This window comes from Gambusia affinis, linkage group LG10, assembly GCF_019740435.1.
Source record: "Gambusia affinis linkage group LG10, SWU_Gaff_1.0, whole genome shotgun sequence".
NCBI classification, from domain to species: Eukaryota; Metazoa; Chordata; class Actinopteri; order Cyprinodontiformes; family Poeciliidae; genus Gambusia; species Gambusia affinis.
In genome coordinates, this window is record NC_057877.1 from 5,153,069 (window position 1) to 5,169,093 (window position 16,025).

At 40.3% G+C, this 16,025-nt stretch overlaps 1 protein-coding gene across 1 annotated transcript in view; it reads right to left on the reverse strand.

Annotated features, from left to right (window-relative positions):
* The window catches only part of oca2 (oculocutaneous albinism II), a 37,870-nt gene extending 22,520 nt beyond the window's left edge, over positions 1-15,350 (reverse strand). The window contains exons 1-9 of the mRNA XM_044128860.1: positions 15,186-15,350; positions 11,947-12,181; positions 7,173-7,274; positions 6,382-6,573; positions 6,173-6,230; positions 5,095-5,167; positions 4,523-4,680; positions 3,381-3,463; positions 2,353-2,506 (exon numbers count right to left, since the gene is read on the reverse strand). Coding sequence (XP_043984795.1) covers positions 2,353-2,506; positions 3,381-3,463; positions 4,523-4,680; positions 5,095-5,167; positions 6,173-6,230; positions 6,382-6,573; positions 7,173-7,274; positions 11,947-12,173 — 1,047 coding nt within the window. The 5' untranslated portion in view covers positions 12,174-12,181; positions 15,186-15,350. The remainder of the gene's footprint in view (positions 1-2,352; positions 2,507-3,380; positions 3,464-4,522; positions 4,681-5,094; positions 5,168-6,172; positions 6,231-6,381; positions 6,574-7,172; positions 7,275-11,946; positions 12,182-15,185) is intronic.
* Between the last annotated feature and the right edge of the window lie 675 nt (positions 15,351-16,025).

Here is a 16,025-nt window from a genome sequence, read left to right on the forward strand (position 1 = left end):
TGGAGATAGGAACCAGCAACCCTCCTGACCCCATTAGGGACAAAGGGTGTACAGAAAATGGATGGATGGATTGATGGATGGATGGTAACATTCACAATTAATCCGAATCCTCCTGAATACTCCAAATTAAAAGGAACCTTATTAGAATTTATTAATGATAAAAATCTACAGACAGTCTGAAAACTGTCTGTCTGGACAGATCTGTAGAAATAACCAATAAGAAGAAGAAGAACAAAAGCTTCTCTTTTTCTCTTGTCACTTCAGACAAAATGGAAATGTGGCTCTTTACGTCGGTCTTCCATGAATGTTTTAATAGAGAAGGCAGTAAGTGTCCAATTACCAACACCGGTGGATTCCTTTTGTGATGTCCGCATGATAATGCAGTGCGGGCTCTCTCATTAAGACGTTCGTGTCAGGCCAAGACAAAACATGGGACCTGATGGGGATAATAAAGCAGAGGCTCGGCGAAGCCATCTGCGCGGCACAAAGGCAGAGAGAGACTTTCAATGACAGTGGACGCGTCATTAACACCGATGGCGTCTGTGCAGATCATAACGGCGCTGTCATCTTCCACTCCTTCCCTCTTCCTGTTCTCCCTGGAACAGCTGTGTGAGTTCACGCCCTGCCAGGATCAGGGAGATGGCCTTGTTTTAATTAAATCCAAAAGCGGACTGGCAATGGGGAGGGGTAGAGAAAAAACATGACAGATGTACATGTGGGAAAATCAAAGTGACTGGGTAGGACGAAACAAGTGAACAAGAGGTTATCTTCTCTTTCCCAACATACAAACATGCATGTCTGCTCCACCCGACTAAGCATGTCCTACAAAATTAAAAACATTATTTTGCTGTCAATTTGTAATTGATGGGAAGCATTAACTCTATTAACCGTATGATAGCCCAGTGAAAATGTTTTGCTTTTCACTGACGCCAAGAAAGTATTGAAAATGTTTCTGTTTTTACAAAGAAAAGATTTGAAAAATCTCAAATTGTGATTAGAGTCTCTGTTTAGTGCAACGTAATTGAGTTGAGTTTTGACCCATTCAGAGCTGCAGTATGCAACTTTTATTAAAACTTATTTTTTTTACGTGTTTGTTAAAACTGTCACCATGTCAAAACAGTTTGTTATGAGACAGATAATCTGTGAAAATGTCCGTCTCCTCCGCCTCCACCCTGAGCTGGTACTGGGTCTGAAGACATGCACCACTCCCAACCAAAAACAACCAATCAGAGCCAGGAGGCGGGTCTTAGTGCTGTCAATCAATCTCGTGAACTCCCTTCTCAGCGTGCTAATGGTGAAGAAACCACTTACAGCTACAGAGAAACTGTTTATCGGCCATCATGGGTGGCCATGCTAACCAGCTGAGCCTTCTGAGTGAGTGAAACTGACATAACTTTAACTTTCTCTTTGTCCTATTGTCCCTCATGGTTGTGCTGCCCTGGGCAAAAAGCCACATGATGCATTTAAAAAACTGCTACTGGACACTGCTGTAAGACCTTTTTTTTTTTTTTTTTACTTTAAACAGGTTCCTCTATGCTTCAGTGATCTATTATTTTCTTTGTGTATAAAAGAAAACTTCAGTAACTAAGTCATCAGTAGAGGGAGCTGTTCTCTCACGCTGTTCTCAAAACTACAACAAACATCCACTTGTAATCAGTTCTTTGCTGCTGTTACATTACTATGAATCACATTGGTGGTTACTGTAGTCAGACATGCATAAAGTGACCAACAGAGCTTCCCTCAGTATTTTTGACTAATAAGCTAAAAATGAGAATGGCCACAGCCATCATGGATGTCAGCTTTTATTTTAGTTCATCAAATTTAAAGCTGAAGCCAGACTTTTCTGTAAAATCAAACTGGTTTTCCCACCTACCCGAACAAAATGCCAGAGATTTTTTTTTAATATTTTGTTGTACGTCCTTACTTAGTAAAGTTAAATCTTCATATAAAACATAATGCAACTGATTAGGGCAGAAGTGACTGTAATTGGATTAATCGCAATTAACCCGATTAATTGTAATTAACCGATTATTTTAGTAATCGATAAATTGTCAACTGAAGTATAGAGACTCAGAAAAAGGACTTTTGCAGAAAAAAGCAACATATTCAAAGCAGTAATTAAGCCGAAACTGTAAACAAATATATAGATTTTGCATCTTAGATAAATTGTCAATTAGGGACACATAAAAAAACCGGTAAATGTCTCTCCAGACAGAAGCACAGGTGTGTTCCTGACGGTCTTGTAACAACGTCTTTTGTGTTCTGAATTCTTCAGGATGTCATTCTGCAAACTGTGCCACAGACAGAGGACAAAAACCCGTTCATCACCGGCAGCATAGCAGGCCATTTTACCTCAAAGATGATGAGAACATAGACCCCGGCCAGGATGATTCCTGCAATAGCCACCTGCGTCTCCTTCGTAACGTAGAGCGATTGGTGGGTCATGGACAGAGGCACGACGTCGTTACCCTGCAGGAAGGCCTGAATCGTGATGACGATGGGGTCACTAGGTGCGGAAATGAAACAGCACAACAGCAAAGAAAATGGAGGATCATTTTCCTTCATTGCATGTTTCCATAAACGTGGCTGCAGGCTTTTCTTCAAGGTCGGGTGAAAATATACAGCAATTTCTTAAAAGGAACATAAAAGTCATTATTGTCATGTTAAAGATAGCCTTTCTGGAAAGAGGAGCATTAAAATGTTAGAGTATAGTGCTCTGAAAATGTCAGTGAGTTCTATTTGAATTTTATGTAATCAGCTAACACAAAGCAGCGCATCTTTTCCTAGAGAAAACGTGGCACGTCTGTGGAATTTCTCCCAAACAAAATCTGAAAAGTGTAATGAGTACCCAGCTCCTTTGAGTCAATACTGCGTAAAACATCCTGTATACATTTTAAGAATAAATTTCTTACTAATTCTTCTACAAAGCAGGTCAAGTTCTATCAGAGTGATGGAAGGATGGCCACAAATATCATTTTTCTTGTCTTGCCACAAATTCTACTTCGGATTAAGGTCAGAACAGCTGAACTTCACTCCCATCTCAAAGATTGCTCCGTGTTTGGCTCCGTCCATCCTTCCATCAGCTCTCACCAGCTCACAGGGTGAGAGCTGATGGGAGACCAGCTCTTCTGCTCTAGTTTGACTCAGAAAAAGGTTCCAGTGCTGTAGAAGACATCCTGCCTTGTTCCAGCACAAAGGAAAGTTCTGCACAGGTTTTCTCTATTTACGAGACTACAAACTCCTAGACTCCTAGGCTAGAGAGACTCCTATTGGCTCATCTGGGAAAGCAAATAAGTACATATCGGGACACCCGTGTACTTTGTTTTCTATTGTGAAGTTGTGTGAAAGCTTTTTCAATCCACATTAAATCTTCTGATTACCTGCTGAGCATCTCAAAGGTTCTTGTTGACACTTTCTGGTCACTCCGTTCAGGATGCAGCGGAATAGTCCAGTTATGAGTCACCTGGTAGCAAACAGCAGAACAAATCAGGATCATAAATGTGGTGGAAAATTTTGATTTATCCAATAACTGTTAAGGTGAAAATCTCTCAGTGGGGTAAACTGGGAAACTAGCGAAAGACAAGAGCAGACGGTGTCAGGATCACTACGTCAAAGTGTCAACTCTGACTTACAGAGTTCAATACATGTCTTTTCATGGTCAAGGATAAAAGCATAGTCATATTTACAAGACCAACTGTGAAAGATGTATGTAATATAACATTACACACGACTCATAACCATAACTGAAACCAAGACAGAACATAAATCACAAGTCAAGGTTATTTGTGCGGGACATTTCAGCAGCAGCGCAGTTCAAAGTGCTTTACGTAATAAAAACGTCATACGGTAACCAATTACGAAACAAACAATAAATATTACATTTTGTCAAATGTCATCATCAAATTCCCGAATACGCATCAAATTGATCAATGTGTCATCAAAACAGAGGGGAGTTCAGTGTTGATTTAGAACACATATGTCAGAGTCAAGGCCCGCGGGCCACATCCGGCCCGCGAGAAGATTTTCTACGGCCCCTGGGATGATCTTGATTTATTATTAGAACCGGCCCGCAGACCGCAGCAAGCCGGCACCCCGTCTGGAAAAAAATATCTTCCTTATTTGAACTGTAAGTAGTTCTTTAAATGTTCTGTGAGATGATGTACTTACCCATATGCATACGCACCCCCCTAGATCCTCACAACGCACGCATCCCCCCGTTCGATCCTCTGCAACGCGCGCACGCACCCCCTCCCAGGAAATTTACGAAGGCTTGGGCCGGTCCGCTGTACTGTTGGAGACCACTGCACTAGACTATATGCGTCATTTAAAAAAATTTCAATGAACATTCGATCAGTCCGGCCCTCGGCTTGTAGCTAAATTTTTTATTTGGCCCTCCGTCCATTTGACTTTGACACCCCTGATTTAGAAGAACTGGATAAGTTCAGATAGCAATGAAACCAAAGTTTAGTAGATAACATTTTCAAATGATATAAATGAATATTGCCATCATGGCCGCTCTGACCTGCTGAGTCCTCCTCCTCCGCTGCCCTGGCTCCTCGGCCTGCTCCACCTGGATCAGGATGAACTCCTGGGAGGCGGAGTCCACAGCCCTTCCTGCAAAAGGCCCCGCCACTTGTAACTTCAGCAAGGCGTTATCCCGAAAGTCTGTCACGTTCATGGCTGAGAGACGGGCACCGTCAAGAGAAAAACGCAGACACTTTGCTGACAGTAAATCCTTTGCAGGATGAAAATATCCACCATGCCTGTGTGCTGAGTGCCACGCTTGTCCTCTTCACTGGCGGTTTTATAAAGTTCTGTGCGATGTTTGACCTGCTTATTTCTTTCTGACTGAAGAACGTAACAGCAGCAATTGTCTACAGCACATAGGGCCACGGCGATGGTGGAGGGTGAGAGCGCGTGACCGATGTACGGAGGCCTCAGTCTTCTATGTGGCCGCCACAAGTTCAAGTCCTGCCCCTATTGCCGTCCTTCTTCTCTCACAATCCAATTTCCTGTCAATTCACTGTCAAATAAAGGTCACTATAGCCAAAAATGTCCTTTGAAAAAGCGTCTACCGAACAGCAGAAAGGATACAGAAGCTGTCTGTCGGAGAGACTGCCAGCATCCTCCAGGGGTTGTCCCGATCCGGGTACATACTGAAGAACAGCTGAGACCAGATGAAAACCATCAGTAGCATGAATCAGTCACAAAAAACAACTGCAAATTGCAAGTTATTTTAGCTGAGTTAATAGATATTGTGAAATGTGACCACTCACACCAAATATCTAAAGGATCTTTAACTCCAGCGTGCAAGGGCCAGTGTCCTGTAACCTTTAGATGTGCATCCGGTCCAGCACACCTGAATAAAAAATGACTGAATCCCCTCCTCAGTTTTTTATTTGCAGTACAGTCCTCCAGAGTCCTGCTGGTGACCTGGTTATTTGACTCAGGTGCGTTGAACCAAAGACACGGCTAAAGGTCCGTTGAGGACTGAAGTCATAGACCCTCGCTATAGACACCGGATGTAAAACATGCACTTGTCATGACGACAAATTGATGAGATTACATTGTTACCGGACTCCTCCACACTGCAGTCAACACACACACACACACACACACACACACTTTTTTTGCTCCATCACTTGTAATGGGGAGTTAAGTGTTGTGCCTTAACTCCCCAAAGACCTCAACCCACACTCTGGTGGATTTTAGATGGTTTTGTAAGGTCTCAGTCTGGTGTGAAGGGAGTCTTCGTTGTTACAACATGGCAACAGGGATCGTGGCTAATTTCTAATTTTCCATAAATATGAGTCAGAAGTAGCCTCATAGCTACAAAGCATGTGTTTTAAGAGAAACAAGAAGTTTATTCAAAGCAAGAGTTTATTAAGGTTTGTTCTTAACCAATTGATCGTCTGCTTCAAGTCAATCAAATGGCCTTTCTAAAACCAAAGTGTTTTTGAAGAGATTCGGATCTCCTTTCATTTACCGTGCTATGCTGGGCTAATCATCTCCCAGCATTAGCTGTAGATCTCAAGCAATGGAATGATTTCAATCAAACTTTTTAAAATACAAGCAAATAAGAGCTGAATGCCTCATAGGATTACAGAACACTTGTTTACAGTTTGCTGCATTAGTCTCTTTGAATTTATTTATTTTTTTGTAGCAAACTTACACTGGAGAGAACAACAACGGCAAACATAGCCACAACCTTGGACACTCTGAGGCAGCATCTGGAGAGAAAACAAAGACAGGACACAGAAATAAAGTATGTGTAAGCCTGCTGTATGTTAATGGCTTCGAACTCTGTAGGTTTGACTTCATAATGTACATGTATGATGTCTCAGAATAATAAATGATGTAAGAAGAGACGGGGAGTCGTACTTTATGCTGCTGGTGAGTCTGAAGCCGCGGTTGAGGTTTTCCAGTGTCTCGTACTTTTCTGAGGAGTTGGAGCGCGACAGGCCGGTCACCTCGCTGCCCAGGCGGTAACGTCTCTCTGTGTCCATGCAGCAGGTGTCCCATGGCTCCTCTACTCCAACGAAGCTGGGCTCATGTACTGTCATGTATGTAATACTTAAAGAACAATAGGTCCATACCAGTCACTATGAGTCACCAAACGTTCAGTCCCAGAGACAAGAAAAGGACAGTATTGGGTCCAGAAACCCAAGGACAGAACTTTCTTTATGCAGTCACATTTGTTAAAATGCCAAGTATTTGTCATGTAAAGTGTACGACTACAACTAAAATATATATTTTATATATCTGCCAGAAGGAAGGTTGAAACAAAACGCTGCAATAACCTTGTTGCATAATTGTGCCTTTTTGCTTCAATTTCTGCATTTAACCTGCACAGTTTGGACTCTTCCTCTTGATTTGACGTCTCCTGTCCACAGCGCCGCACATTTAATGTCCGATTTAGGTATGGAGATATTTTTTGGTAAAGGAATTCAATGTGGACTTGAATATAAGCTTGGACTATCTGTTGCCAAAAAAATAAGGTACTTGGTCAAAACCTGTCTGTTGTTTTCACGGTTAAAGCTGTGCCTTAACTTTCAACAGTTCCCCAAGCTTATAACACTGTATTCTGCTGATGGTAAGTGGAAAAAACAAAGCTGTGTCCTAATAAGTCGGCTTGCTGATGTAGTAAAAGTTGAAGTTGTTGAACTTTTCACCTGTCATCTGGGGAGAATCGCAGCAGAGGCGACCGTTCTGTAAGGTTGGCTGAATTGGCTTTTCCTCGGAGAAAGTTGACAGCATTGAAGTTGTTCCTGAAACTAATAAAGCAAAATGGCACTGTGAGTTGAAATACCCTGAAATAGAGCGGAGCTGAAATAAACGGCACAAAACAAACTCTGGTTATCAGCTAGTGGCTTAACGCCAAACAAACACCTAGTTAGATCAGAAAACAGTTGGTTCGTAACCTGGAGGATTATCACAACCTCACACACTATTACAATATCTACTATTTGTTTAATAGGATTATTTGAAATGCGTGTTGGTACCTGTCTAATAATCTCAACACTTAAATTGTATGTTGGAGATGCTGGCAGTTGCCATGTCCGACATTATCCCACAACTAGCCTGCCTTCTTCTGTCAGTGCCAAAAAAAGGAAAGAGACACACTAACAGACTCCTGTAATGTAAAAGAAAATGCAGTTTATCAGACTCAGCCACGTTCTGTCCTGTGGTCCAGTTTTGATTCTCATATGCCTGTTTTTGGCACTTTTGGACAATGACCAAGGTCACCATGGATACCCTCGACGGTCCACCCCTCTGCCAACCCCACATGTAACAAATTAATAGAAAATAATATATAACTTTGGCAGTTTGAGCTTTGACCTTCCCTCCATCCAGAACCTTTACTGGTAAAGGGTCGGGAACAGGGCAGCTAACTCCCCTCCAGACCACACACATCCTGGACACAAACTGATTAAACTTTCACCTGCAGATCAGTGCTATGCTACTCACATTTGTTTTTGATAAAACCAGCACTAGTTCAACCATGTCGTCCTCTTTGGTAAAAACACTGTATATATACGTATCCATATTTACAAGAAAGAAACAAACTTTCTTCATTGAGATCAAAGTGGAACCAAACTCAAATCCTTCGTTTGTGCTCACAAGCTTGGTGAGTAAAGCCGATTCCGATCCAGTCTGATCTACAGAGATCATCTGTTGGATTGACTGGGGTAGCATATGTAAACTTACTAAAGACAAAAACACATTATACAAGTTTGATTTATATGCATCTATGACTCTTAGCCTATTATCCCCACTTTACGTGTTCATTTGTTGCCTAACATATCCTACCCAGTAACAGGGGCTATGATCAGTTTATACATATCTGCCTCAAACTAGAATCACTGATACTAAATTGTAAAGTGTTCAATTGTGTAACATTGAAATGTACACATTCGCAATTTTTTGAAATTGTAAAGTGTTACATTTTTAAATAACCCTAAAACAAACAGGCATTAGCTATCAAAAGTATGTCAAGTTTTTATCCAACTCTTATTAAACCACAATTGCTGAATGTCGTAGGAATTAGGACCGTGTTCATTGAGGTTGGTTAACATCCACTTATTCTAGTCTCTAAACATTTTCTACTGTATTTTTAGTTCCACCAATGTATTTTGGTGATTGTTTGGCGTTACAATAAGAAGTATAAACCTGACATTTAGTTACATTTATCCGCCCTGCTTATGTCATCGGCATCCACTCCGGTAGGCGTTACCGACTGCGCTGCAGACACTACGGTCCTTTGTGTTTGAAGGTTGTGGGATAGAGAACTAGATTACATTTGGCCAGCAGAGAGACTGAGCTTTAATGAAGCGTTTAAGAGCAGATTACGGCCGGACAGAAGAACAGAAGAGTGAAATTGGAAAGAATCACCCGGCTCGTTTGGAGGAAATGACTTCTTGTAGATATGCCAAACCTATTGAGACCTCCACAAATAAATCCAACACCCAACCACGAAGACTGCTTCAAAAAAACACTTGTGAAAGAATGGGCTGCTCTAAGGAGGTCAGAGGAAGTGAATCACGGTCAGTTTTTGAATGTTTCTTAAAGCTACAACCTCATTGAACACCTGTGACAGACAACAACAGGCCATCCTCAGCAAAACTTCCTAATTTCAGGCTCATTTAATAACAGTGGGTCTGGTAATGTCTGCTTGTTCCACCGACATCAGAGGATTTGCTTCAGGTTCATATTGAGTCCCTCTGCAGAGCTCCACGGAAACAAATCAGGAGCCGGAAGACGACAGAAAATAGCCAGCAGGAGCTAAAAGCGAAGCAAATACTGGACAGGAGACAGAAAAAAACATGTAATCAGGCCACTGTTTCCTGCCAAGTGAGTCTGATTGAACAACTGCTACCAGAGGAGCGCCGGCTGAAATCGTTCACAGCGCTTTCAGGGTTCTGTGTGTTTTGTTATTTTCTTGATTTGCTGAGTTTTTTTGCTGTGGGCAAACTAAGTGTTGCATTTCATTTCGAAAAACTTTTTTTTTTATCTGACTCGTCCTTTAAAAGTTTCTTGCATACTGTTTGGTAGAATTAGACATGTGACCTTTGTTTTAAGGTCACATGACGGACCAGATGTTTCTGTCTGCACTAGTTTATCTCCCAAACCCAAACCATGATGCTGCCACCACCTTGTCTGACTGTAGGAATGATATCAGTGGATCGCCAAAGTTCTGTTTGTTTACCAGCCATCATCAAGGTCTGGCTCCAGTCGTGTTATATTTAGTCAAAATTCAAAATCTACACACGGGAAGGAATATTTTCATTGTTGCTGAGTACAAACTTGTAAGTTCGCCATGTGTTAATTATTTGTTTTCCTTGTTAGGGAGTTTTTGTACATAAACTGAGTTTGTAGAAATAGACGTTTGGTGTAACATGGTGGATTTGATCATATAAAGTTGCAAGCACTGTTCACTCTTACTCACTTTTGAGTAAGAACATAACTGCTCATGTTTCAGGGCTTTCCTGACCCATAACCTGACATCTTCTCAGAAGCAATTATTTTTCCAGCACTACCCTTTGTTGCTTTTACGCCTCAAACAGGAAACTTTGGGTAGTCGACACAAAAAAGGCTTCTGTATTCTGATGTCATTTAACTTTTTGCCATTTTTTTTTATTCTCTTATCCTGTTCTAATTGACTCCAGGACTAATTCACATTTCTGCATGCACGGCATTTTAATTTGGTTAAAACGTGATTGTGGAAGCACATTCCAGTGCATCTGATTATTTGAAATAATAAAGATTCAAATGCACTTGTCTGTCGAGAAGACACACTGATATTGTTTGTACTTCGAATTAGTTCACAAATTCCTCAGTTATAATCCCGATATCGTCATGGCCACCGGTTTGAGATTAGCTCTTTTCCGCCTAGGGAGTTTTCCTGGGATAGAAATCCACCTTCACACACATTGAAGGTCTGTGTGAATGTTCGTAGATCTCAAGGAATGTTGAATTTCTTTTTTTTTTCTTTTTTTATGTTCACTCATCCCCGCGGGATTTAAAGATTTACATTTGACCCACTAGGAGGTGAACTGTAATGTCTTTCTGCATGTGTGATTTGAAATCTTGTTACGTCTCTAATCCAGTGAGAAGAAAGAGAGGCCGTTAATCTTGTTAGCTTTTTTCTCCAAGACATGAAACAAATGAGAGCAGGAAATATGCTCCTTTAGAGAGGGGCCCGGCTCACGGTTTTTAATACAAAGATTTCTAATTTTTCCTCCAAATATCTACATTGAACCCGGCAACTGTGAGGGGGAATGTTCTTACTTTGCTCCTTTTGAATTCTAATCCATTACCAATAACTTAATAGAAAAACAAACAAAAAATAAACAGCTTTCTTTGGTCTGGTTTTTGCAATTATTCTGTTTTGAATCCCACAGAAAACACAATAACATCAGGATAGTAAATTCTCCTCTTACTGCAGTCATGAAACCATATTTATATGTAACTGACATTCACTACTGAGACTGAAGAGTTATTTTGATAATATGGCTCCCCACTCAGGGCGTCCCTCCATCATGGAGTGGTTCTGGGGTTCCAGAAAACAAATACAAGTTAGCATCAATAGGGATTGTGACCTCTCGTGTTGTACACTTTAGATAAATAAGGCGTGGCACTAAGACTCGATGATAACGTTTCTAAAGATCTGTTGAATATTTGACCATCCCTTTAAACATTTAAGGGGATTGTACAACTTAAACTTGTCCAATTTCGCCTACAGGGTTCTACCTTAAACAGGGGTCTGTGATGAAATCTGTAAAAACGGTCAACGTGGCCGAGGCTTCAGAGTGATGGGACTTTAAAAATGAACGCATTCCTTTCAGCTGAGAAAAGAAAAAGAAAACAAAAAACTGGGAATCTCTCTCGTATGCCCACAAGTACCACAAATAAGAGAACCAGGTTTGACTCCAACATGAATGTTATATTAGCCCTTTCATGCATTAATTATGATCCTTTATGTCAGGTTGTTGTTGTTGTTTTAAAAAGTGTTTCGGATTTTCTTGAGGCATAAAAAAAAGGTAGAGGAAAAAAAGTTTTTACTTTGTTTTACTGGAGTTGTAATTTCTCCCAATACAAAGTTGTTATTTGGAAAATATATCACTGGTATCAGTCTTTAGGGGATACTTGATGTGGAAGAAAAAACTGAATATTCCTGAGTTGCTTTTTTGTCTGTCTGCCATACTGGATATAGCAAAAAATATTCTTGCAATTTCAGTGGATGGCAGTGTATTGTATTGATGAACTGGTGTCCACTTCAGTTGTCTGTGTGTATTTATAACATAAAAATCCACAAGAAATTGTCTTTTCGTTAAATGCCCACTGTACTGACCGCTACGCATGAAAGCGGTCAGTGACAGCTGACAGTGTTCACGTCAGCTGTCAGCTGGCTACAGAGAGAGAGCAGAGAGTGGTGCAGCCACGTACCCGTTCTCTTGCCGAACCGGAACCAGGTCCTCAGCATGGATGACGCACTGTCCTGCAGGCTGCAGCTTCTGGGTGTCTCCTCTCTCTGAGATCCCCTGCAGCAGACGCAGCTCCCCAAAGTTCCCCGCCACGGCCTCCGGCGACCTGAGGCCGCTCCTGCCCTGATGGCCGGCGGCCGAAGTCTGAGACATTTCAATCTCCAGGTTGCTTTTGTTCTCCAGATACATTCTGAGGCCTGAGGAGAAGAGAATAGGTTGTCTCCGTTTTGCCTGATGGAAAAATGCAGCTCCTTCACTCGATGTGGCTAACTTATGTCATAACAAAAGAACTGAACAGATTTATGACCAAAAGGAAAATGAGGCATCTTAAAAAAATGTTTTTAAAAATGTTTTTAACAAGCTCACCCAGTGAGGACTAGGGCTGTGTAATGCTAGCAATTCTCCGATTTTTTTTTTCCTCAGAAAGCATAAATTTTTCATGTGCTAGTATCGATACATTAAATCTTTCTTTGAGTTTTTATGTCAAATCCACATAAATTAAATTACATTTTTACCCAAATACACATGTACATTAAAAATGACATGTAATGAAACAGTTCCAGTTAAATGATGAAATGAGATAGATAAATGACATTATCTAGTACAAGTGAATAAGATATGACGACTTGGCAGGCAGGTTCTTCCTTCATTCTTGATTTGATTGACGATTTTGAAGGTCGCGATGTTAAATTATGGATTATTTTTTACGATTTTGGTCGCACACCAATTTGAAAAACCCAAAATTGGGTTAAAAAATCACGGCAAAATCACGTAAGGCAACATTTATTACACCATCAGTTCAATTAATTCAATCCAAGTCTTTGGACACTCACTCTGTCCCTCTGAAATCTTTCAGAAAATCTTTGAAATGTATTGAATCATATTGTCCACTGAATATCATAATATGTATCGTATCGCGAGCAGAATATTGCATATCGTATTGTATCATGAGATTAGTGTATCACTACAGCCCTAGTTAGGTCCCAACCCAGTAAAATGCACTGAAGTTTAATTCTGTCATACAACAACATATTTTAAACGCTGTGAGGCATGAATGCTGTCATAAAGTCTGCAGGACACTGACTGACTTATCCAAGAAGAACAAAGCCACTGATTGCTGCTACAGTCAGTCCCTCTTTTCAAGTGACTCCAACAGAGTTGCATGATTTAACTAGAAACGGTGCAGACCAGAATAACAAGAAACAATGAGGAGAGGCCCTGAAGGCTTCGTGAAGTAAGAAGATTCTGCAGTCAGGTGCTACACTGCTGCAGCTTCACTGCTAGAAGTCATGTGATCCACTGCATGAATGAAGACGACAAAGGCCAGGAGCGTTTCTGCCTGAAAAGATTCCTCTTCAATTCTACAGATAGATTTTCATTTCTTGGCACTAAGCAGAACTCAATGTACCAGGAGTAATTGCTAGATAAATTTGCTAGTCTTGGTGCAGTCCTATCTATTGGAGCTTTTCCACATTTTCTGATGGAAAAAGTGTCATTGCCCAAAACAAAGTGATGCATATTCATGAAACTGAAGGTTTGGCTTGCAAAAAAATTTCTACAAATAAAAATCTGAAAAGTAACAAATTTGGCCTGTCGGCACAAATGAACCGTGAACATGTACGTGATGCAGACAGACGCTTTTAAAAACCTTTTAGGAACATGTTTAACAACAAATTAATTTCCTCTGAAAATGTTAAACATGTTGCCACAACGCAAAATATTTGTCTCTGTTTTTCATTAACTAATGAAATCTAGACAATAAACAGGATGATGTAGATCCAGCAGATTTAGGAGCGCTCAATTATTAAACTTGTCTCAATACTTGTCCAGAGGAACGACAGACTCATATTTTGCTCTTGTGCATGAAAATAAAGCCAAGAAATTATAAATCAACAAAATAGAAAACAACCAACCCCTGAACATTTAATAAACTGCATTCCTTTCTTTTAAAAAAGTCTTACACATCTTCTTTGTCGTTATTTTTTCATTTTTTTCCCTGACTACCTTGTTTGTTTCATTCACATAATCATTGTTTATTATTGAGGTTTTACATTTTGTTTGTTTTTTTATGAGGTCAAACACAAGGCAAAAAGGTTGTAAGGTTGTAGATCAAAAAGCATTTTCATGTGCGAAAATGGCCTAGTTAAAGTCTAATCCAGTTGCGTAGATTCAGTCAGTTTGATCTGACTGAGCCGCTTCCCTGACTCTACTGAAGAAAAGCCTCCCCACAGCATGATGCTGACACCACCACTGAATCTCAACGCTACATTTTTTATTTTTTATTTTCAAATCAAGCATCATTTTCCTTCTAACTCATAACAGCTTTGTGATCGTTTGGTACATAAAATAAAAATAGAGGTTATCAAAGTTTGTGAATGTAACATGACAAATGTTCAAAGCTCTTAATGTCAGGAGCTGACGGCACTTGGTTTTTATTCCAACTTCTTTAAAGAAAAAGTTAGAATTTTAGGGGAAATGTACATAAACTGTATGCAGCAGCGTGAGATCTCGGTCTTATTATATGCTCAAAAATAAAACAGGGGAAAAGGCGTTATGACAGAAAATAAAGAGTGAAGTTAAGAGAACGAAAGCAGCCCTCTAAAAGAACAAAGGCCACTGAAACCAGCAGGATTAATGCTCATGTGAAAGGCAGCAGGAATTCACATGACATTTAGGCTCTTTAAGAGCTCTTTAAAAATAACAATACAGCTGGATTACAGCAAGCAAAGATCCCAACTAAAACAACCTTCACATTCCTTTTTCTCAATTATCCAAACAATCAAAATGAACACATTCAGGATGTCAGATTTGACGGTTCCTGGAAGCAGCTCCTGGTGTCAGTCCAGGCTCATGCTCAATGCGGGAAGCCCTCCGTCGTTCCCGGAGGACAATGAGGGGCTTGTTGGGCGCCGGGCCCCACAGGCTCTGGGTGACGTCAAAAAACAAACTGCTTTCTTTTCGGTTTTTCCAGCTCTGTTCACAGAAATTAAAGATTGCAGGCTGAAAGCAAACTGAACCTGAGTGGGACTAATCGGCAGGTTCCTGCCCCATAATCTGTCAGCAGTGCTCTGCAAAACCATGGATGTCTAACCTGACGCGTGGTGGAAAGAGTCATTTATTCAAAGCTGTGAAGGTTTTTCTCTACATTTGTTTAAGTTTAACTCAGATTTTGCGTTTTTAAAGTAAAACAGACAAACTTACCTTGAAAGATGAAAAAAAAAAAAAAAGTCACTCTGGATGATGTTGAAGGCGCAGGTAACAACAATATGTTGGATCTGAATAAAAAAATTAAATCTGCTGCAAAACTTTACTTTTCAGTAATCCAGATTATTTTCAACTTTTTGTTTGATTAATCCTTTTTTTTTTTCTTTTTCTTCTTTTTGCTGGGGGTGGGATGAGGAGGCTGCCGTAACGTCGGAGCACAAGAGAAGGTGAGGAGTTTCTTCTCTCCTGCGCTCTCCCCAGCGAAAGAGGGCAACGCTCCTGAAAGCTCTGAGGGCGGCGGGGCCGGGGAGGGAGCGATGGGGAGTGGGTGGTGCAGAGTCTAAGTGGCTTTAAAAGGAAACATTCCACTCAGGAAACTAGTAATAAAAAGTACTAGATCACTTGAAAGATTATTTCTCTTAAAACTTGAGAAAAATGTCTTATTTGTGAAGTAATCTACCAGTATTGGTAGATTACTTCATTTTTTTTTTATCAATATTGTGGACTGATTGCCTTAAAATAAGCTCTTGTATCTTGTTGAAAAGTTACTTTGGAGTTAGTTTTGTCTTAATTCAAGTGTATTAAGATGTTTGCACTGGAAAGTACCGTAGTCAAAAATGTTCTGTAAGATTTTGTGGTTTCGTAGTGTAGACAGACACCTAAATCAAAGTTAAAAGGGCCGTCTTCTACACACTGCAACAAGTAACTTTTCAGCAAGAGAGAAGCTTGTTTGAAGTCTATAATTCCTTATTATATATGAAAAAGAACTAGATCCATTGGAAAATAAATTTGCTCATAAGAAAGCAATATTCCTGTCTTATAAGTGAACTAATTTGC